The sequence below is a fragment of the Phacochoerus africanus genome, chromosome 9 (genome assembly GCF_016906955.1).
Source record: "Phacochoerus africanus isolate WHEZ1 chromosome 9, ROS_Pafr_v1, whole genome shotgun sequence".
Lineage (NCBI taxonomy): Eukaryota > Metazoa > Chordata > Mammalia > Artiodactyla > Suidae > Phacochoerus > Phacochoerus africanus.
In genome coordinates, this window is record NC_062552.1 from 36,130,693 (window position 1) to 36,154,850 (window position 24,158).

The following is a 24,158-nucleotide window of genomic DNA, read 5'->3' on the forward strand; positions in this document are numbered from 1 at the left end:
TTCTTTTTGAGATCCTTTGAGATCTGTGCCATTTGGTTCTGCTACCCAGTCTCTGTGGTGCTGTAACTTCAGGCTCCTCAGTATCTATATCTATATCTCCATATCCATATCCATATCCATACCTATATCTATCTGTATCTGTATCTTGAATAGGGAGCAAACCATCCAGCTAATTCAAGCTGAGTCAGGCTCCTGGCTCACGGTTTTCCTTTTCACCCTATTTCCTGCCAATATATGGAATGACTTCAACACCCACCAAGAAACTCGACTTAACAGCTCTTAGCCTCACTTACCCTCCAATGACCTGTGTGACCACTTCCCTGTCACTTCCTCACCTCCTATTCTCCACTCTGGGACGGGGAGCTTTCTGCCCCCACACTCTTTGAAACTGCTTAAGCAAAGGTCATGATCTTTTCCCATCCAACCCCATGGACTCTGTAGTTCTCATTTCACTCGACCACTGTGACATCCTGTGCAGTCACCCACAGCCATCTCCTTGGACCTCAGTCTCCAGCCTGGCTTCTGAGATCTCCCTCTCTCCTGACTGGCCTGCCTTTCACAGCTCTCCCTGCCTGCTTCTTCTGCCTCAGCCTACACCACTGATATTGGAGCTCCTAGGTGTCCTGCTTTTGGTCCCCTGCTACCCATCCCATTGGACAACCCCAACCACTCCAAGTGACACGAGAGGTTCACATCCTCAATTAACTGCTCACCTTGAGCACTAGCTGCGTATGTGCTGACTTAGCCACTTCCATCTCATACTGACTCTCAACATATTCAGAATGTAATACACTCTCCCTCCAAACCTGTCTCTCTTCATGTATTCACTGCCTTGGTAAATGGCACCACATCTACTCAGAAAACTGGGAGAAATCCCAGACTTTTCATCTCAAACCCATTATAACCACAAATCAATTCTCCTTCTTAGGTACAGCTTTTCTCCCTTTTCCATTCCTGCTTTGGCTGGTTTGATTCAGATCCTTTTAATGTCCTACCTCGATGGCTACTATAACATCCCACCCACTTTCCCTCCCGTTTCCAGTTTACTCTGCACGTTGCTATCAGTGATCTTTCATGAATGGAAATCTGGCCATGTTACTCATACTAAAATGCCACGATGGCTCCCCACTGCCAACAACATGAAGTCCTAACTTCGGAAGCAGGACTTTTAAGCGTCTCATGACCTGGCCCCTTTTTAGCTTTATTTCTTACTAAACACCATCCTAGCCACAAAAACCCTGAAATCCATCCAAATCAAATGCTTGTAAAGTCACAAACACACCATGTGTCCCACACCTCCATGTGTTTGCCTGAGAAGTTTCCTAGTTCTTGGTGCTCTGTCCTTCCTTCCCTCCTCTATTCAGTCTGCCAGAGAGAAATGCGATTCCTCTTTGAAGATTTTGTTCGAGTCCCACCTCTTCCATACCGGTTTTCCTAAACCCAAGCCGATCTTCCTCTTTCACGTCCTATGGCACCATACATGCATATTAAGTGCAGGTCCTCTAGAGTGGAAGCAGCACTGTGTCTCTCTCACCTCTTAATCTCCTGCACCCAGCACTGCCTGGGACATGGTTTAAGTTCAACAAACATGTCTTTTATGACTAGGAGCCATTGCTCCTGCAGCGAAGGCCTGTTCTTCATGCCTCCCAGAAGCTCTGTAGCAGAATGTCTTTTACTCTCCACGTCATCTAGAATAGCACAGCGTATTTACATGTTCTAGAGTAAATACATTACTGGAGAAAAAATAATGTTTTATTGCCAAAGTCTGGGTAAGAGTCTGCATGTGTGTGCATATATGTGCGTGTGAGCAAGAGACAGAGAGACACACAAAGAGACAGAGAAGACCCCTGCTCCCTTGCTGGCAGAGTGACAGGGCTGTGTTCTTGGCGACTCAAGCAGAATATGTTTTTTTTTTGGGAAAAGAATGATAAAAACACTAATTAGATTATATAATTCCTTTGTTTTTCAGCTTTGTGGATCATATTGCTATCGAATTACATTATGGACTACAAAGTTACATAACTCAGCTAAATTAAGGACTATAATTGGAATTTTGGATCTCCTTGAAAACTGGCTACTTATGGTGGATACTGTGCCATCCTATTGGGATACCCCTTTGATAATGAAGGACTTATTTCTCCAGCTTCTGGGAGCACCTGAGCAGAAAGCCCCCAGCTGTCGATGCTATTTGGGGATTTTCTCAGCTGAAAAACAAAACAAAACACAAAAACCTGCCTCGTTTACAGCCATGCTTCCTTCCTGGGGCAGGTCGCCATGCAATGACTGGCCACCATAGGGACAGAAAGCCCTGCTCCCTTGTCTCAGCCTGGGACAGCTCTGAAAGTCCCGCTCAGCAACAGGGCCCCTCACCAGGGCAGCCCAGGCCTTCACTGGGATCGCGTCACAGCTCAACGTCTCCCTCCACCAACTCTGCACGTCCTTCCTCAAACTTTCACAAGCAGGGTGGTCCCAAGGGCTCTTCCCAATAAATGCCTGGCTCAGACTTTGCTTCCCAGGGAGTCACACTTACCCTTCCATAGGAAAATGAAACCTGAGCTCGAAACAATCATTTGAGTGCAATGTTTCATAAAATGAAAATTAGCTGTGTTCTGATATCTTCGTAGATGGGGCTCCCGTGTCCAGGACCAGGACGATGACTTTTCTGTTGCATATGAGCACATCACTTTGGGCAGCTTGTTCTCCCACGAATGTCTGGTTAGGACACTGTGCTAGACCCGAGTGCAGTGCCTTCTCCCAGAAATTATTGAAAGGAGGTTAGAGGAACTTCCTCCTACTTGAAGAATTCATTTGCCTCCGCAGGCAATACCCAACCTACTTATGGACATAACTGAGTAGCAACACAGCTTTCCACCCCAAATTTCAGGGCAAGGTGAGGAAAATGGCATTATCCCAGAGTATGATTCATCCTACAACCAGATGGGGCAAGGGGGGTGTTGGTCTGCATTCTACCTGTCTTAACTTGATGATTCTAGAACAATACTCATTCATACTGATGAAAACACACACACACACACACACACACACACACACACACAACATGAAAAGCAAACCTTTTCACCTTTCAGATTCATTCTGTCTGGCTCTATTTTCTCCACCTTCTCCTCCTCACTGTCATTGGCAGACCTCTCTTCTAACCATTTCACTGAGCACTTGGGTAGCAGGGTCATAGTCTTCCTTCATATAGCCAACCCAGCAATTTTCATGTCCATAGGACATAGACATCCATTTTACTGAACTGCTCTCTGACTCTTGGATATCTCTAGTTTTTGACTCCTCCTTGTATTCAGAATCTGTGTTCCCCTTCCTGACCACGCTGTCTCCCTCAGAATCTGGAGTTGTTGGCTGACTGGAGGAAGGTCCAATTATCCAGGCCCTTTTCTTGAGCATTTGCCACACTGAAAGGCATCTCTATCCACCAATTTATCTTCTCCATTGGATTAAGAATGCCTGATGTGCTCATAGATGGTGACTTCTAAGATAGACAGATAGATAAGTCACATGGGTGCTCATGAGTGTCTGCTGAATCCAACTGAATGTCAGAAGCTCTGTTCCATCCAGGGCCATCTTACCTTCCTTTAGAAAACACATAGACTTTTGTTTGTTCACTTGTTAAGTTTGAAGACCTCATTGGGATTGCAAAGAGTTTAAGATAAAACAGACGTTTGGAAATGGATGTCAGCCTTGATTTTGGAGCTAAAGTAAGTGGTCTGTTCTCGCTTGCTCTTTCTCCTGTCATTTATTCATATAATCCACATATCCTTCAAATAGGAAGGATGCAAAGATGCATTCCTTGGAGATAGTACTTGGAATAAACCTTGACTAACTGGCCAGTACTGCTTTCTGCAGAAGTGAGATTGACCACAGAGCCACAGAGAAGGCAATGATCCATTTACCAACTACTTCTTTGATTGTATTTATGCAGAAATGCAAAGATAAGAATGTGGTCAGCTCCAAAGCATATGGATCATGAGAGATTTGAAAAGCAAGAGGTGGGTATTTGTGCCTGAGGTCTACAACAAAGCAGGCTGGAAAGGACCTTAAAAGTCTAATTGCTATTCTTTTCTGCTGGAATAGAGAGAATTCTTTTGTGGGTGAGTTTTGCCTCCACCAAATTCTCTTGGGACCATTTCTCTTCAACTTTGTAGAGGACTGGGTGTATTAAGCCTTTGCAGAAGTAGTTTTTAGTCTAGAGAGCAGTCCTTTGAGCCAGAGTAAAGGAAGCTCAAGGAACTGCCTCAAGGCTTGAAGCAGCATCCCAGGGAAGCACTAGTTCCCCATCCTCCCCTTGTGCCTGCAGCTGCATCCTCAGCACCAGGAGAACTTAGGAAGCTTGGGAGGGGGAGAAGAGACAGAGTTGTCCTTTATGCCATGAAGGACTGTCATAGGCTCTCTACACAAAATCTCTTCAAGTTCCTCGCCTCTTCTCGGTTTCCATCACTCCTACACCAGACTATTATGCTATTTCCCAAACCATTTACTCAAGTTTGCAGGTGGCTCATCTCCAATATACCCTAAAGATTTCTTCCATAAATACTACCCAGAGTGCAACCATCACTGTGTCCCCTCTGCTTTAGTGGTTCCCTTGCGACTAAAGCAGAAAATTCCCTGGCGAGGCATTTACGTGTTTTCATAATATGGCTCTACTTATTCAATAAAGAAATGTAAGAAAATTAAAATTATATGAAAGCACATAAAATTCAAAGGGGAAGTTCCCATCTACCCCTTCTCCCTGAAGCAATCATCCCAACAATTTCCCAATCATTTCCCTACCCTGATTTATTCTGACTTCCTAAACATCTTTGTTAAAAACAAGACGACAGGCCCCAAATGGAGTCACTTACGCTAAATCCCACATCACCAAATGGGGACTTAACTTAATTACAGTTTTGGCTCTCAGAAATGGAATCTTAAAACAGTCAATCAAGAATCTCCTGATCAGCACTGGTGAGGCAATCTGCTTGAGAGATGCCTGCTATGCCCCAGAGGAAAGTGACAGGGCCACAACCAACCTGCTTTTTTGCCAAGATAATGTCCTTGTTCCTGCTCCTGTCTGCCTGCAAGAGTCCTTCATTTTGCACAGCTCCTCAGAGCTCCTTGCTATCTGCTGGACTGAATGCTGCTCGATTAATGAATTGTTGAGTAAAGCAAATAAGATCTTTCAAGCATACCCAGTCAAAAAAAATTTTTTTAAACACTTCTCCAGGCCCCAGCTAAACAAATACCCCTGCCAACTCTACATATTTTCCCCTTGCTTTCCTGTTCTCAAGCCTTTGGTCATATTAATCTTAAAATCTGGAATGTCATACAATGCTCTCCTTCCATCTTCCAATGGCCAAACTCTAACAATCCTTTGAGACCTAATGCCCATGTTACTTGCTCTACAATGTTTTTTTCTGATCTACTTATTAAAACCCTTCCTTTTCTTTTGAGCTCCTATAGCATTTCCTGTAGCTCCTGCATATAACACTTGTTATCAGCCTCTCCCAGAATGTACCCTGGGCCCTTCCATGCATATATGGAGGAATCAACAAATTCACACTGAGTGAGTAAGAGTTCAGAGTCTGGACCCTTCAGGCTGTGGATTTGGCTTTCAGGTCACCTTTAAAATGCCAATGACATCATCTGTGGTGAGTGGGTTCCCTTAGCATCTCAGTTAAAGGATGTGGTGAGGTATGAGGGGCTTCTGGAATACTGACTGCTTCCAGGTGACTATTTGGAATGTGCAGTCAGAGAACTAAAACAGAAAAAACCCCACAACAAAATAACAAGAACAACAAAAAAATACCCCGAACTATAAAACTTCTGCTGTTTTAAAGAGGACAATATGAATGATTCTTTGAAAATTGTAGAGCTGACCAAGCACTTATTATTTCTGTGAAACTGAAAGAGGCATTTAACCTCTAAAATAATAATAAAGAGCCCGGAGCCCCTAACCTCCCTCTGTCCTGGTGGGCTGCTTGTGCAATGACTATGGGTGACTCTTTGGTAAACCATGGTGGGTGTCATTTTCAGCACAAAGTGGGGGTGAAGGGAAGAAGGGGGAAGGTTATTGAGAGGAGGCAGTTGTACCTAAGTCTCAGAGTGGGAAGTGGTCAAATTTACTTGCTTTCTGCATTAAACAGGGATGGTTAATAGAATCTCACGACACTTGCAGAAGGCAGTAATACGTTCCAAACAACACGCTTATTAATTTCTTATATTTGGTTGGCTTACATAAGCCTCTTGTATACAAAATAGTGCATGAAGAAAAGCCTAATCAGCTCCTAGGAGCTTAAACATTGCAATAAACTAACCCATTACCTGTTGTTTGGCAGCACTGATTCATTCACAGCCATTTTCATCCTATCTGTAGTTGCGCCAAAAACTAAAATCAATCCCCCATCAACCCCTCCTCCAAATACTTAGATCATTATCAACCCATTTGTGAGCCTATTCCTATTTAAAGTCATTGCTAGAACTATATGCAATGACAGTTAAAACAACTCAAAAACACTTTCAACTCTAAGGCTTTTCTCCAAAACCCTTTTACCTCATTTGTACTTGGACTTTGCAAACAATTTCCATTATTTTTTCAGTGATTTTCTATTCAAGTGAACTTAATTCAGCCTCCAAACAAAACTAGAGTCTGTCTTGATAGCAGTATCAAGGGGCAAAAACTTACTGAAAAGGTTGACTATAATTCTGAGTAATGAGAGAGGTTATGCATGAGATGTTGTGGAGAAGGAGAATTACGAGAAGGGAGATGGTGTAGGCAAGAAAAAACAGAAATAGGAAAGATCTGGCTTATAGCAAGGACCTGGATGGTGATATCTGAACCCATTTCTGCACAGGCACAAAGGTGTGTGTCTTTGGAAAAGGCCAGTCAAGAGAATTCCTTCCATCGTGAGCATGGGGTTCTAATAGGGAACTGATTGTGACCTGTCATTTCAGACGAGACACCAGTGCTGTGTTCTCTACAGCCAACGATGCCAGCTGTTGTTGGGCAGGGAAGGCATTGCTCCTTTCTCCATGAAGAGCCCCACCAGACACCCAGACACCTGGGACCAGTCCTCATCCTTCCCCCATATCCAATTAGTCCCCAAGCCCTGCTTGCACTGCCTCCTAGAGTGTTTCTGATACTCCACCTTTCTCATCATCCCCATCCTTTGGCCTGGGTACTGGACCACGTTGGCCTCCTAAAGGGTTGTCTAGCCTTTGTGTCCTCTGCCAAGTGGTTCTACACATGTCACTCGACCTGCCTTCCCAGCCCCTCACTCCCCAGATCCCACCATACCCAGCTTTTTCACTTCATAACAAGCTCCTTTCCACCACAAGGGCCTTGAAGGCTGTGCAAGTGATTCCCTCCACTTGCGACATTCCATCCAGCCACACTGCCACCCACATGTCCCTTTGGGATCTTTTTGAACTTAACTTGAGCTAGAGTCTCCCTGGTATGTGGTCCCTCAGTCATACAGAGATATACTTTTTAAAAAATTTTAATTTTTATTGGAGTATGGTTGATTTATAGTGTTGCGTCAATTTCCGCTGTATAGCATAGTGACCCAGTCATTCTTTTTCTCACACTATCTTCCACCATGGTCTATCCCAAGAGATTTGGTATAGTTCCCTATGCTGTACAGGAGGGCCTCATTGCTTTTGTAATTAGATGTTCAAGGCTCTCTTCCCTGCCAGCCTGTAAGTTCTCTGAGGTCAGGGACTGTGTCTGTCTATGCATGTCCTCGTCTGTAATACTGGAGAAAACAAGAACTTATAGAACAAGGATTAGATGAGTTCATTCCAAGTAGCAGACTCTGAATAGTACCTGGTACATATAAGGACTGTGGAAGCGTTAGTCATATGATAATAATTGGCACAGTGTCTAGAACAAAGTGTGTACCAAATACGTATATGCTGAATGAATAAAGGAACTAAAAAAATGATGGTTGAGCTAATGAATTCACCAATCCAGAGGGCCTCTTTTTTTTCCAACCATCTGTTACCCAGAAGAGAGAATAGAAATGAAAAACAATCACAGGAATGATTGCTCTTCCCCACCTATGATCAATGGCAAAAATGGCATTGTTGTGTTCTGGGGTTTTGAACGTATCCCGCTGTGCTACTAAAGAAATATTCTCAGCAAGGAGGTTTGGAATTAAGAGATGAGGGGATACAACATCACAAAATACACCTCCAGGCGTCAATCTTGTCTTTATTAACTAAACGGTGTCCTTCTCCTTTTTTTTTTTGTCTTTTTTTTTGCCATTTCTTGGGCCGCTCCTGCGGCATATGGAGGTTCCCAGGCTAGGGGTCTGATCGGAGCTGTAGCTGCCAGCCTACGCCAGAGCCACAGCAACGCGGGATCCGAGCCGCGTCTGCAACCCACACCACAGCTCATGGCAACGCCAGATCATTAACCCACTGAGCAAGGGCAGGAATCGAACCCGCAACCTCATGGTTCCTAGTCAGATTTGTTAACCACTGCGCCATGACGGGAACTCCAAGGTGTCCTTCTTAATGAGCACCATACTCTTTAATTATTCCCAAGCTAAATCCTTTAGAAAACCATCCATGTCAGCTTGCCCATCCCAATGAATGCTGACACAGAAGATATCAACCTGTGTGGCCCAAAGGGCAGTTCTTTATCCCTTTGTTGGAGTACATTCCATACCTCTGATTCCATTGTCTTCATGAGAAAGGCATCGGTCACAAAACTATACGTCATGGTCTGCTTGTTGAATAGAAAGGGAAACGTACACAAACCACGCCGGGCTTCTCTCATGGTCATGTAGCTGTGGAAGAGGGAGTGCTGACACACCAATTAAGAGCCACACAAGAGGAAGGCCTCCGGGTTAGCCCAGCCCTGCCACATCCTATTATCTGACAAAACTGCTTTTTTATTGTCCTTTAAGGCAGACTGCGATGTATTTTAAGATTATTTTGCTGCAGGTTAGCTCATTTAGATTTAGAAATAAACACAGTCTCATCACACTATTAATGCAACATCTGTCCTCATTCTTGCCCTCCTGTATCAGAGGAAGGCTTTCGTTCCTTTCTCTGTAGTTAACTGTTGCCCCGGACACATCTACTGCAGCCTCTGAACTCTGTGACAGTCCATGCTTTGTGCTTTCAGTTCAGTCATCAATTTTAGAAACTGGCATTTAAGAGACTTGATAGGTATCAAATTAATTCTAAGCAATAAATTTTTACAGGCTTCGTCCTTGCACACTTAAAACTAAAGGATGTTAACACTGAACTAATGCAACATTGTAAGTCAACTCTACTCTAATAAAATTTTAAAAAATAAATAAAGGATGCCACACTGAATTCCATTATGGAGAATTAATTCTTTGAAGGACGGATACACTTTATTGGGGTTTGTTGTTATTCCTGCTGCAGCTGCTTCTACTAAAACTTCAAAACCTTAAGAAACGTCAGTAATATTATAAATGATAAGCTTCACGATGGTGAATATGATAAAGTCGCAATCATGTTCATGTTTGTTCACTTTTCCGATGGATACCCACCCATCTAACATTTGATAGTGTTTCCTATTTACAGTTATCTAGTTTATGTGTAGAAATATAGAACTGACCTGTTTTTCGGTGGAGCCAGCCGGATCTGTACTGAGAAGGGCAGGAGTCCTGGGTGGCCTGAGTGGGGGCTGAGGGTGGCAGGGTTCTCGGACTGTCCGGGTTCCCAGGCGGGAAGGGTGAGCCCCAGGATCGCCTCAGTTCACCCCTGTCCATGCTGGAGAAGTGCAGAGCATCCTGAGCTTTCTTCTTTTCCTTCTTTAACATATTTACCAAAATATCTAAAACTTGACTTAAGGATGCTAGATTACAATTACAATCATGCTAGATTATAATGGTCAACACACTCATTTTCAAGTGGATTAACAGTCCCGATAATATTTGCTACCTGTGCAGCACACGATGACTGAAGGAAGACTTCACCCTCCTGAGGTCACGGGTGCCCTTATGGACAGTACAGGAGGCTACTGGTCTTTCAGCGGGGCGCCATTGCCATCATATGGAAAATTAGCAAATCCAAGGTCTTTCAAATCTGCTGGGGTCAGCCAATTCAGGCTTCACTTTTATGGTTTATAAAGGGTTTATAGAAAGGAAACTGAACACTGAGTGGTGGCAGATGATGGAGCTACATCTCTGTCTGGGACTAAATAAGACTTCAGTGCAGGAAGCCACCCCGGAGGCAGCAGGAGGTCACGGAGGGAGAAGGCCAGACCCTGCCCAGCTGCCAGAGCAGCCAAGTCCATGCTGGTGGCCGGAGCAGCCGCCCCCCCGCCATCTAACACATGCTTATCTAGTGTACATTCAAATGGGGCTTCAAGTCACTTTCTAAAAAAAGTCTCCCATCTTTGGTCCTTCTAATTTCACTGAAAAGAGGTGGATCATTAGTAATGATAGATCATTTTTAAAATGCAACTTTTGGAGTTCCCTGGTGGCCTAGTGGTTAGGATCCAGTGTTGTCACTGCTGTGGCTTGGGTCATTGCAGTTGGCATAGGTTTGATCTCTGGCCCAGGAACCTCTGCATGCTATGGGTGTGGTAAAAACACACGCAAATTTTGTGGGCCATTAAGATCCATCAGGAGCACTGATGATGGTGATAAAATCACTCCATTCTACCTGCTCTTCTACTGTCCTTTTGGAGTCAAGATGCCAAGAACTTTAAGGGGTTCTGCCATCATGAAGAGAAGACTATACTCCCTCTTGAGAGTCTAAGAACTCTACACGTCTACATGCATGTGCAGTCAGATGAATTCAAGACCTTCATCCCCCTCCCCCCAAAGCCCCCGAGATGGCTTCATTAAGACGGGAGCCTGAGGAAACAGGAAACAGGCAGATGACATGGGAGAGAAGTCCGCCACTCAGAAAGGAGAGGGAACACGGAGAACAGGTGCCCTCCCCAGCTTTGACCCCAACTTTTTGGTGATGTCTGGAAGAACAATTAGTTTTTCTCTCACAAGCCTTCATCGTTTGCCTCAAAAAAGCTTGTTCTTCCCACAGGCATTCACAACATAGGTGGCCTCTGGGCTTTGGCTCTGCCCCGCGCCTCCACTCCACTTCGTGTGGAGATGGCTATCAAGCCGGTCTTACACTTTGACTGTCTCCAGCTGCCATGGCAACGTCCTTCCCTCCACTCAGGCAGCGATACTGACTGGAGCTTGTACCATGTGCCAGGCAGTATGGTATTCCAGGCACAGAGACAGAAAGATGAAAAGACAGGTGGGTTTCTTACTCTCATGAAGCAGATGTCCCACTGGAGAAAGATGGACCACACACACACACACACACACACACACACACACACACATGAAAGGCTTTTTAAAAAGTGAGATTTAAGCTGAGATCTGGACGACAAGAAGAAGCAGGCACAGGGAGGGTATCTAAGCAGAGGAAGTGGTGGGTGAGGAAGCCCTAAGGAGAGATGGTCTGGGCAGTGGCTCCCAGACAGGGGTGATTTCACCACACAGGGGCACATGGCCGGGTCGGGAGATGTTTTGGGTTTTCATACTGGAGTGGCAGGCAGCTGCCTTTCCTGGCATCCAGTGGGCCAAGACCAGAGACACTGCTAAACATCCCACTCTGCGCAGGACGGCCCCCGTGTCCCAGGGCTGGCGTTGAGAAGCCGCGTGTTAGCAGGATGACAGACAGGTGGGAGACAGAGGTGGGAGACATGAGGTCAGGGACCGGGCAGGGGCAAGATCACGTGGGGCCCTCGTAAACTGGAGGAAGGATCTTGAATGTTACTCTAAGCATAACGGGAAGGCCCTGGAGGACTGTAACCAGAGGAACACCGGGCTCTGACTCCTACTGCATAAAGCCCACAATGCAGAGCTATCTTCTCTGCTGCTTTCTTTTTTCTCACCTGTCCTTTGTCTCCACCCCCCTTCCCACCCCATTTCACGTGGGCTGCCTCGCATGTCAAGTGCTGCATGACTCTTGACTAAATGACTCAATGACACCCTGTTATGTGTAGGGTGAAGGGGTGTCTGAACTTTATTCAAACTGATACTGTCACTGAAATGATACCCTTTTCTCTTCCTTTCTCAGAAGGACATGCAGTGCTGCTTGCTGTCGTTTTGTTTGCAGTACTATCTTGGGTCAAGCTCAAGCATCATCACTTTCTCTCCTAGTCTATGCCGTATCTCGCTCATTCCCCCTGTCGCTGTCTTGGTTCTACCAAAAAAGACACGAACATAGTCTCTGTTCTGGCTGTGCGATGCTCTAAAATTTTAGGAGCCTTTCTTGGTCGTGAGCCTTTGGTGAGCATCAGCTTGTGATGCGTACACCTGAGATGCCCTTTCTCCTTCTTCTAAGGCTACTCACTGTCTATGGAGTCCTGTCTTCCACTATGCAACCCTCTACAGTGCTTGGAGCACTTGCCATTTGGCATCTGACCCGCTTTGCTCGGCACTGGCAAGAACCAACTTCACTGAGCAGCTGCAGAGATAATGGCTGAAGGGCCAGGACATGAGCCTGGGTTTGAACTCTAAGTTCAGTGCTCTTTTCAACTTGCCTCCTACACACCCCCACTGCAAACGTGAGACTCAGGAGGGGGCCCTGCCGGAGTCATTCACAGTCAGTAAAGAATCTGGCGTGGCCGCGCGTGGACGGCGTACCTGGATTTCCCGGGGGAGGATGATGTATGACTCCCACTCCCTTTTAAAATAAACACATATGAACGGGCCTGGACTGTTCCCTCTCTGTCATATCTCCTTTCACCCTTCCTGTATGCACAGACACGCATAAGCCCAGAAGGGGATTAAGGAGCTGGTAGGAGTATTTGGGGGAGAAGATCCTAAACTAGGATCCAGGCCAGGAAAAGAAGCAGAGCTCAGCCTGGGGCTCGGGCCAGGACTGAGGGCGAGGCTGGGACCATCTCTGGAGATGGACAGCATAGGAGAGAGGAGAAAGAATGCAGGGGTGACAGTGCTGGGGGCAGCGCTCAGAGACAAGGGCTTGTGTGGGTATAATTTGCAGTCGGATCTACTGTTACTGGCCGGATAATAAAGCCCACTCGAATCAGACATTCAGGGTCTGCTAATACTCAACTCAAATGAGAGACTGAAGTTAATCAGGCAGAGTGCCTACCTCGTATTTGGTTTGGTTTTACCTCTTCATTACTGGATTGCCTTCATGTAGGCTATTTTTAATGTGTTTTGCACAATAGCTGAAGCTAAAATGCCTTTTAGAGATTCTTAAGAAATGAACAAAAATATTTGTTCATAAAGAACTGACCAGAATAATCCCTTGTGCATGTTTAAAGCCTGCAAATGTAATGCAAATGCCAAATCTTTTGCAATAAGCTTGAGAGATAAAATAAGAAACGATACTGAAGAAATATCGGGGACACCCATGGGCTCCTTAGAAGTTACCACCTCATCTGTAAGAGAGGCGGTGGTTTTAGCACCCAGCGGACACTGCCTTCTAGAACCCTGAGGAGTCTATCCTCAACCCTCATCCACACTCACTTCCAAATTTGGGAACATTTGCAAGTGGAACTCAAAGCAGCAGATCTGGCTTTTAAATAAAAAGTTACATTTAAATCAATCTCTGCTCTTCATAAGCTAAATACCATTTGTCATTTCTCAGCCATCATTTGCGTTTCACCCACACACCAGCCACAAATTCTGGGCCTTGGTGAGGCTGTGGTCAGCCCAGTGTCTGGTCAGCTAGCTAAAGATAACCAGCTAACTTATGGCTGGGGACTAAAACAGAACTACTCTACTACTGTAGAGTAGCTACAAAATATATTTTCAAAAAATGTAATATTAAGAGATAGTGAGAAAAGCTCGTACTTTTAAATAAACTGAAATATGCACCCCCTACCCCCAGTGATAGTAACTATATCTGGCTAAAAATAAGGTAATTCTTTTTTTCTTTTCTAGCTATTTTTACCTTTCTTTTTTTTCTTTTTATGGCCACACCCATGGTATACGGGAGTACCCAGGTTGAATCAGAGCTGCAGCTGCCATAGCAATACCAGATTTGAGCAGCATCTGTGACCTACACCACAGCAATGCAGGATCCAAGCCGCGTCTGCGACCCACACCACAGCTCATGGCAACACCGGATCCTTAACCCACTGAGTGAGGCCAGGGACTGAACCACAACCTCACGGACGCTATGTCAGGTTCTTAACCTGCTGAGCCACAGTGGGAACTCCTCTAGCTACTCTGTTTTTTATTCGTTGCTACCATGTGTTTGCTGAAGGGATATTTTACTTCTAAATGGAAAGAAGCAACAGGAGCTGGAAGCTGGGTGGGGAACTCGGTGTGGCTGGGGGAAGACACCTAAGTGTCTCCTGGTTCAGGCCAGCAGAAGATGTTTCTAACCATGTCAGAAAGGATATTGATCTCATTGTCCCTCTGCTGTAGAATATCTCGAAGCTTTTTATATTCTTCCTCTTTTAATGGTTCTCGGCAGTCTTGACCTTTGACTTTGGAGGAGGCTCTGCTCATCCCATGGATCTTCTGGTCGTTCAATAGGTTCTGTAAGAGGAAACAAGAGCTTAGCATCCACAGCTCTACGCCAAGTGTCTTTGTTGCTCTGATTCTTTTTGCCTTTGACAATTCCTTGCACAAATCAGGTGTGAGAGTCCTCCTCTGACTCGGTCTCTGCAATGAAGTTGCCTTTGCTTGCATCTATGTCCTCCTCCTCCTCCTCGTGGTCTTCTTTCCGTCCTCACTCCCCTCCCCCTTATCCTAGCTCTCCTTCCCTAAAATGGGACATTTCTGCTCAAACATTATCTCCTCTTGAACTTCTTCCCCTTTCTTCACAAGCCCATACCCCTGATTCACATTTTTTTTAAAAAACACTCGTCGTGTGTTATAATTATTCTGTACATATCTGTTTTCTCTCTGACTTACTCGTTCAACTTTGCCATCCCTGCCCCGGGCCCAGAGCAGACATAACAATTTTTTTTTTTCTTTTAGGGCCAAGCCTGCAGCATACGGAGGTTCCCAGGGTAGGGGTCCAATCGGAGCTGCAGGTGCTGGCCATGGCCACAGCCATAGCCATGCCAGATCCGAGCCACGTCTGCAAACTACACCGCAGCTCATGGCAATGCCCGATCCTTAACCCACTGAGCGAGGCCAGGGATCAAACTTGCATCCTCATGAACCTGCGTCTAGTCAGATTCATTTCCACTGCACCACAATGGGAACTCCTCCCAACAAATGTTTACTCTCTTAATGAAGTGTGCCAAATTGCAAGTCAAATAGAAGTTAATGATATTCCCTCCATGTCATCATGAAAATAAAACTTAATGCCAAAGCTGCTGGGAAACAAAGTGAAGGACATAATTCTTTTGATGGAGCTTGGAAATCAGTGGGTTTAGAACAGAGAACTACTCTGTGCAGAAGGTAGGGATTCCTGGCAAAAGGTTTAGAAGTCCATAGTCTGAGCTTATTCCTTGTCCTCTGAAGAAATTCAGTGATCCTCTCAGCATAGGTTCCAGATCATCTGCTCTGGGCCTGCGAAGCTGGGTCCTAAACCTTTCAAGGTCAACTAGGAAAGCTTTACTGCAGTTTGAACACAGCAGACAACGGCTTCTACTAGTGGAAATGTTTAAATTTACCTTTAAATAATGGAAACAGTGATGAATTTTACGCATATCAGCGCCAACCTCCAATTTACTCTCTGGATCCTGGTCTTCCAAAAAGGATGCTATTAGTTTTTCCAGCCTAAAAATACATAATGTATGAGAATCAACTGTGAGCTTGAGACTTTAGAAATTCTAATGGCATTACTTGGTTGGTTAACATTTGAAGTACAGGGTATTGTTCACATTTTCTTATAGAAAAGATGGTTACCAGAGTTCCCGACGTGGCGCAGTGGTTAACGAATCCGACTAGGAACCATGAGGTTGCGGGTTCGGTCCCCGCCCTTGCTCAGTGGGTTAACGATCCGGCGTTGCCGTGAGCTGTGGTGTAGGTTGCAGACGCGGCTCGGATCCCGTGTTGCTGTGGCTCTGGCGTAGGCCGGTGGCTATAGCTCCGATTCAACCCCTAGCCTGGGAACCTCCATATGCCGCGGGAGCGGCCCAAGAAATAGCAACAACAACAACAACAACAACAAAGACAAAAGACAAAAAAAAAAAAAAAAGAAAGGATGGTTACCTAATTTGACGACAAACATTAAGGGAGAAGAAACATCGACAAGTGAAATCTAGAAACGATGCAATTATTTGATTGATTTCCAACGGATCTTCACAAGCAGCTTTCCACGCAAGTATCATGTGATTTTTACAAAACATGCATTCCAGCCAAGCTGACTTTCTATGCCCTAGCGTCTAGCTGCAACGTTGCTAGAGAATATAATGAAAACTTTTTTTTAAAATTTGTTTCATTCCAAATTCATGCTACTCAACCTGAGCTGGGACCTGAGGTTCCCAACGCTCTTAATCATTCCTGGTTGACATCTATTCTTCACAGTGGCTATTCCAAATCCACCCACAGCCCCCGAGCCTACCAGCACTCTTTCCCTATCCATCAATAATGCAGTTCCTCACTAGACTGAGAAAGTCCAAGTTGCTACGAGGCGGGCTCCTCCGCATGCCTTTTCCTTCACCCCGCAGTGTCTCTGTCTCACCACTCAGGCCGTCTTCCTTCTTTAAGTGTTTTGGATAACATCCTTCCTCCTTTGCACAGCCAACCTCTCCCCCAGGCTCTCCTTGGGCTTCTGCCAGGGGCGCCTGATTAATTACCTCCTTATCACTTCTCCTGACTGACTATCCCCTGTGCTTACAATGATTTTCATGTTTTTATTTAAAAAAACAAAACAAAACAAAAAAACAGAGAAAAGTAGGAAACAAACGGCTCCCTTTGGAGGGAAGCCCCAGCCCTCTATGAAGTCCTGGTTCAGTGTGTGGCCTCATGTGTTGCTTCCGCTGTCCACACAGCATTCTACAGTCAGCACGCCACCTTAGGTCCCCCACGAGTTTAGGAGCCTATCAAGGCAATTCTTGATTCTTTTTCATTCTTATGGTCCCTCTCCCCCACCCTGTATCCAGAGCATCAATAGAGAATCAATGGAGTTTATTCCCTCTATGTTGAGATGGGACTCTTGGTAAGGAAGGCTGTCAGTAGCTATGATGCTAAGTATCAGCACACCGCAGCAGCATGTCTTTCTCATTCTGTCATGAAAATATTTGCACACTCTCAGCATCACTTTTTGGCCATGCCTGTGGCATTCGGAAGAACCAGGGATCAAACCTTCGCCATAGCAGTGACAACATCTGATCCTCAACCTACTGAGCCACCATGGAACTCCCCAGCATCATTATAAACAGTACATGTTTTCTTTCCATTATTACTCTCAGCCCACTCTCATAAGGTGTAATGATTTCCTTCATACAGCAGCTCTGGATTTCATTTTTCTCTCTCCCTACAATCTGTGACACGTAACAGTTGATGCTTACAAGTGTGAGACAATTTATATTGCAATTTTAAAGGAGCTTCTTCAGGTGGAGGGATTCTTATTTGCATTATTTGCTGATTGACATAATGTTTCTTTGTAGAATAGAGCTTCAAAGCATCAGACCCACAGAAGATTAGTTTCTGATACAAAAAGTTTTAATTTTTTTACATGAAATATTATAAAACAGGTGTTTATGAAAAGGATTCCAGACAACACACCTGTGACTAAAGTAAACACTCCTCTCTTCCTCCCCTGACACCATTCTCATCTTCTTTATTCATTCTCAATACTTTGGGGAATTCACTGTTAACAGCAGAAATATGTCATAATTCTTAACGAAGCAGACACCTATATTCTTATGTGAATTTGTAGATTTTGTTTGTTTATACAAAAATGAGAGCACACACTGAACAGAGTTCTGTACTATTATTTTTCTGTCTAAACAATTTATCACAAATAATCTTCCATGCTGGTACCTACATAATAGAGCTATTTCATTTTAATGGCTATGTAATATTATATAGTTTGGGTGTACTGAGCCTCTCATAATGGATATTGAGGCAAGATGGAGTTCCTATTGCAGTTCAGCAGGTTAAGAACCCGACTAGTACACAAGAGGTTTCGGGTTTGATACCTGACCTTGCTCAATGGGTTAAGGATCCACCAGCTGAGGCATAGGTTGCAGATGTGGCTCAGATGTGGCATCACTGTGGTGTAGGCCGGCAACTGCAGCTCTGATTCGAGCCCTAGCCTGGCAACTTCCATATGCCACAGGTGCGGCTGTGCAAGTAAAAAAGTTATTGAGGCAACATACTCATAGTTGCTGCATCGCTCTGCAACCCACAAGGATGCCTGGATTTATAACTGCAGTTAATGAGGTTTCAAAAACAATAATGCCCTCTCCTTGTATTTTCCCTGAGTACTTAACCAAAATTCTGGAATTTTGAGAATTATCTTTAGTTCTAGGATATACCCATTTTCTGGAGTCAAAGCAGTTTTGGTTTTCGGTGTTCATAAAATTTCAAACAGACAGTATTAGGTTAGAAGTAATGATTAATCAATTCATTTGTCTTGCTTTTTCTTTAGGAAAAAAAATTCTGTACAGTTTGATCGTAAATATTCTAGTAAATGTTCCATGAAGGAGGGCCGAAGTGGACTCCTAGTTCATCAGAAAGCATTGTAAGATAACAAGCCTGCCGAGCGGCCAGTGATTGCTCGCAGGTCACTCAGTCTCACTGGACTTTGGATGTTCCATTAAGGCTCTTGTCCTGCACAATAACAGTACAGGATACAAGGAGAACCAGGGATGTGATCCAAAGACATGGTGAAGAACTCCTGCTTAAGTGAAAGAACTGGACCGCTTTACCCCTCTGAGGCTTGGTAAGGCTGGTGTAAAAGGAAGAATGAAGATCAGGCTTTGGACATGCAATTTTTTTCTCAGTGCTTGAGGCGACGGAGCCTCTTTAGATAAGGAAAAAATGCCTGGTCTTTCCTTCATACATTAAATGATTTATTGTTGAATTTATTTTCTTATCAACCAAGGACTTGGCCTAATAATTAAAATGCAGAAAAATGCCTAATTCAGATGTTTCCGATGTGCTCCTCTGGTAGTTAAGGGTGAATGATTGACCCCAAATTCTCTGCATGTTATCTCCCAAAATAGTTCCCAAGTTCATACCTAGTCACTGCTCCCATTGAGGGGTCTCCCAGCTGCCAGAACCCTGCTGGCCAGTGAAGAACTGTTTGCAGAAAAGCCTCTCTTAGGAGGTCAAGTGAATACGATTAACGTCTGTTTTTTAGAAAAAGCCCAGGGAAACAAGAAACTTTATTCTCTACTTTGACTAAGAAGAAAAGGAGAAAGGGACTCCTACTGGGGAGGGAAAAACAAGTGTGTTCCACTCAGCTGTGGTTCACATAGACAGGGAGGATTGGTAGATCATCTATGCGTGTCTGAACACATAACGTGGCTGGTAGGAAACCGGTGGATGTCTGGTGACTACACTTTCTGTCACCAACATGACTGCTAGGGAGGTCCTTCTGACAGCCCGGAGCCCAGTTCAGCAATTCTATTGTGCCATGTACTTTGATACCTGACCACACCAGGTATGAGAATTGACTGCACTTGCTAATATGTGCCTTACCCCCTCGAGACCACTGTGCGCCTCCAGGTTTGCCCCCAGTATTTCTTGGCAAAAAGTAAAGTTTCATCTGCAGCCATATTTTTTTTTTGTGGAAATTTAGGTTTCATAGTGTGAATTAAAAGGCAAAACAAGTTAATTATCCTTAGCAATCGCTGATACTGGGCAAGCACTAAATGCTGGATATTCTTCTGTGCCCTTGGAATACATCATCTCCTTAATCTGCACTGAGATGGGCTTAGTACTATCACTGTCCTCATATCACAGGCGAAGGAATGGAGGTACAGAGAGGCCATGTATCTTGCCCAAGGTCATACAGCTAGCACACAGCAGAACTTAGATTCAAACTCCAGGAGGCTGACTTCAGAACCCATGTTTTAAGCACTATCCTGACCATACTACATCATCAGCCTCTATGGGACCCAAAATTTCTCATCTATAAAATGTGCAAAGTAATAGCATCTCTAAACTCTTTAAGTTCTGTGAAATAAGGTAGGTAATATGAGGAACAAAGAGAGAGTATTTATTCTCTGGTCCATTATTGCCTTGCTATTCAAAGTGTGAATAGCAGGTCAACCTCATAGGCTTCACCTGGGAGCCTTTTAGAACTGTGTCATTGCAGACCCCAGCCAGACCTGCTGAATCTGCATTTAAGCAACATTCCCTGGTGATCTGTGTGTGCACTCATGTTTAAGAAGCATTACAACAAGACAACCTGTTGCTGAATGTTGAGCCAATAATATTTACACATCTTTTCAGCCTTGGAAACCAAATAAAGAAGTAATCTGGGAGTTCCCATTGTGGCTCAGAGATTAACGAATCCGACTAGGAACCATGAGGTTGAGGGTTCGATCCCTGGCCTTCCTCAGTGGGTTAGGGATCTGACGTTGCTGTGGCTGTGGTGTAGGTGGGCAGCTATGGCTCCGATTAGACCCCTAGCCTGAAAACCTCCATGTGTCACGGGTGTGGCCCTAAAAAGACAAAAACAAAAAACCAACAAAATAAGAAGTAACCTGAAACCACATTATGTGAAAGAGTAAACCACATCCCTTGATGGTCAGCTATGTCCTGGCCACTGTGCTAGTGACCTTACATGATTTCTTTTTTAAGTGGGAAAAAAATTTGAAGAGAATATCATCATCTGGTTCTCTTCGTAACTGCCTTTCCCTAGTTATCTTATTATTAATTTTATTGAACATCCATTATGTGTCAGACACTCTCACATGGATTTTGTTATTTATCTCTACCATAAGCCTTAAAATTATTTTTCCTCTTTCATAGATGAGGACAAGAATGCTCACAGAAATTAAGTTACTCGCACCTTTTTACCGAGTTAGGAAACTGAAACACTGGGATGTAAAAACAGAGCTTTTTAAATCGGGAACCCCTACTATTTCCATACATATCACAAAGCTTCTCAATCAACTTGGAGAAGTGTCCCCATTTGCCATAATCCCTAATACACTAAATTTGTATTTTCAATTCAGATTTCAGACTTTTCTTTTTTTGGCTGTATTCACAGCATGTGGAAGTTCCTGGGCCAGGGACCAAATCTGCTCCACAGGAGTAACTTAAGCCATGGCAGTGACAACGTCGGATCCTTAATCCTCCAAGTTACCAGGGAGCTCCCCCTACAGATTTTAAAAACTAAGTAAAGATGCAAATAACAAGGGCAACAAGATCATCAAACAAACTTTGTGTCTTTCATTTCAAAGAAAATGATTTTTAACAAGGTGCAACAATGGGGGTTCTTGAGATCCAAAGGAGGGGGGCATAGGAAAGCCTTGTTTTGACTTTGTTAACACGACAAGCTTCTTTTACGGCGTATGACCCTTTAAAACCCAATGTTGGGAAAGCACAGCATTTATAAAAGGACAGTTCAGGTAAGAAGAATAAATTTACAATTTATGATTAACTACAATCCACAAGGGCATGAAAAACCGAAGGCTGAGATTGTGTCAAGAGGCCTACAACCAAAGGAAACTACACAGACATTTGGGGTGTCAGACATTTTGGGGGGTCATTAGTTTTCACGTTTGGTTTTTTGTTAGATTCTGCTGAAAGAAACTAGTCTCCATTGGCTTAAAGGTGGTTACCTCAAGATTTTATTTTTTTTCTTTTGGAATTCTCTGATCTACAACAAGTTTTATGCACATTTATACACTCCCCAAACCCTAACCAGTAAGTGAAAGACATGGACCCTATGTGCGAGGAACTGAGTTCAATGTCAGCCACTCTGCTGGAATGAGTCTTTTTAAGAACAGGAGGGGACCAGAAAGTTCCTGGTTTGAGTGATACAGAGGAAATTCTTAGGGAGAGTTTACATTCAAGATTTATCTCAGTAATACAAATATCCTTTACCACCCTCAAAACACAGTTACATGGCAACTCAAATGCAGAGTTGCACAACTGCTTGGTGCTTTCAGATGAGACAGGATGTGCTCAGGGTGGTATGGCCATAGGCAATACTTTCAGTGTTTTGAAATAGCAAATGCAAAAAATCCAAATCAAAATCCAGACTGGTTTGCCTCTTTAACAGTGAAAATATAGCCTATTTCTAGAAAAATACATTTGTGGCCATGTACTTCAGTTCATGGAGTTTTAAAAAACTATTTTTAAATAATTTTAAAATAACTTTTAAGACACTAAAACAACTCTTTTAAAATGCAATGATGAAGGGTTTTGAAAAATTATAAAAATTTATTTTGGTTTGTCAATCCAGATTTTCACATATCCAATTTATTAAAAGCATATATATCTTTTATTTTTTTACATGGCTGCACCCTTGGCATATGGAAGTTTCCCAACCAGGGACTGAATCCAAGCTGCAGCTGTGACCTCTGCAGCAGCTGCAGCAATGCCAGATCCTTTAACCCACTGCACTGGGCCGGGGAGCAAACCCGTACCTCTGCACTGATCCGAGCCACTGCAGTCAGGCTCTTAACCCCCCATGCCAGAGTGGGAACTCTAAGGCTTATATGTCTTGATATAGGACCAAACATTTTAACTTCAGTAAATACAGAACAGTTCAGTGGTTTAGAACAAATGTAAATAAATGTATACAAGAGATGAAAATAATATAATCAATCCCTGGATATCAATAACTGCCTCTTTAAATTCTATGTGGATATTTTGAATCCCTTGTTTGCTATAGGCAAATGCTCAGTTATTTGTGTTTAATGCAAACATGAATGCCTATCTCCATAAATCTGTAATAAACAAGGAACTGACTTATAGGAAAGAGAATGGTGGTGTGGTAGAAGGGGGCAGAGGAGATAGGGAGCAGGATAGCTGGCAGCGGGAAAATGTACAAGAAAGTCACGTCCAGGAAGGGAGTAATGACAGGAGAGAGAGGGTAGGAAAGGTTTGGGAACATCACGGCTGAGATCACAACCAAATAAACAGCTGCTATCTCTGCCTGGTGGAATTTCAAGTGATTTCTTTTCTTTTTTTTTTTTTTTTTTTTGCTCTGTGCATTATCACTTTTCCACAGTGCATATGCATTGTCCATAAAATGAAAAATTATAAAACTACTATAATTCTCAAAGCAAAATTTTAAAAAATAAAAATTCTAAAACTTAGTTTTCGACATTTCAAGTGACCTTCCTTGAGGTTGCTGCCATGAGAGAGAGAGAGAGACATTATTTGATATTAGGTCCCTGAAATGAAATCCACAGTTAAGCCCCAGAGCTTTTCCCCTGTTGCTTCCAGACGGATTTGATTTGTTGATATGATCTAATTACTTATTTTATGGTGCTGATTATAGTGGTTGGTGGCTATTCCTGCATTTGTTTATCCATCCTTTGAGCAAGCAATCGGGAACCAGGTGTTAGACATTGCTGTAATTTATTATTTCCATAAGTACACATTTTCACACTGCGGGTTTTCTGTAAGTGGCATACACCATATAAAACTGTAATTAGAACAAACATTTGTTTCAGGACATCTTTAAAAATATACAGCTCCATGTATATGCAAACGTTTCCCTGGGAAAAGGTGATGGGGGGAGTAAGAGAGAAATGCAAGTGTTAACGTTGCGAAAGCATCAAACAGCGGGAAGAATGAAACCGTGTGTGATACTTTCACACTCAAGACTTTCTAATTTAGAATCAAGTGCTCAGACTTCTGATGAAAACTCTGAGGCCAGAAGAATCCAGTGCATCCAGGGAATGGAACTCCCATTCAGGCCTCATCCTTTTTCTGTTATCTGGTTTGGATATTCATGCATTTGGTCTATTAGAACCCAAAGCACTTAAACTTGAGGAGAATAAAATAATCATTAAAGTAACAGAAACAGCCCTAAGACGGAGACAGGTCCTTTTAATCATATTAGATAACTGTGTCTGAAGAACTCAAATGCTTCCATAAACTATCCAAGGATAATTAACACAAGCTGTAGACCATGCTTTTAGTTTTGGTTTTAATATCTTCAAAATGTGGTGTCAGGACCCAAAACACTTTGTACCGAAGTGGAGAAACCTCATCTGTAGTGAATTATATCTCATGAATGATTTCAGAGATCTGATTTCTTATAAAATAAGGGGGAGAGCATTCGCCATTAATGACCCTATGGAATAT

General features: G+C 43.6%; 1 protein-coding gene across 1 annotated transcript in view; it reads right to left on the reverse strand.

The window, feature by feature from the left end:
* Positions 1-24,158, reverse strand: part of KIF6 (kinesin family member 6) — a 356,939-nt gene that overhangs the window by 163,071 nt on the left and 169,710 nt on the right. The window contains exons 11-13 of the mRNA XM_047796598.1: positions 15,602-15,707; positions 14,375-14,513; positions 9,593-9,811 (exon numbers count right to left, since the gene is read on the reverse strand). Of these exons, the coding sequence (XP_047652554.1) occupies positions 9,593-9,811; positions 14,375-14,513; positions 15,602-15,707 (464 nt within the window). The remainder of the gene's footprint in view (positions 1-9,592; positions 9,812-14,374; positions 14,514-15,601; positions 15,708-24,158) is intronic.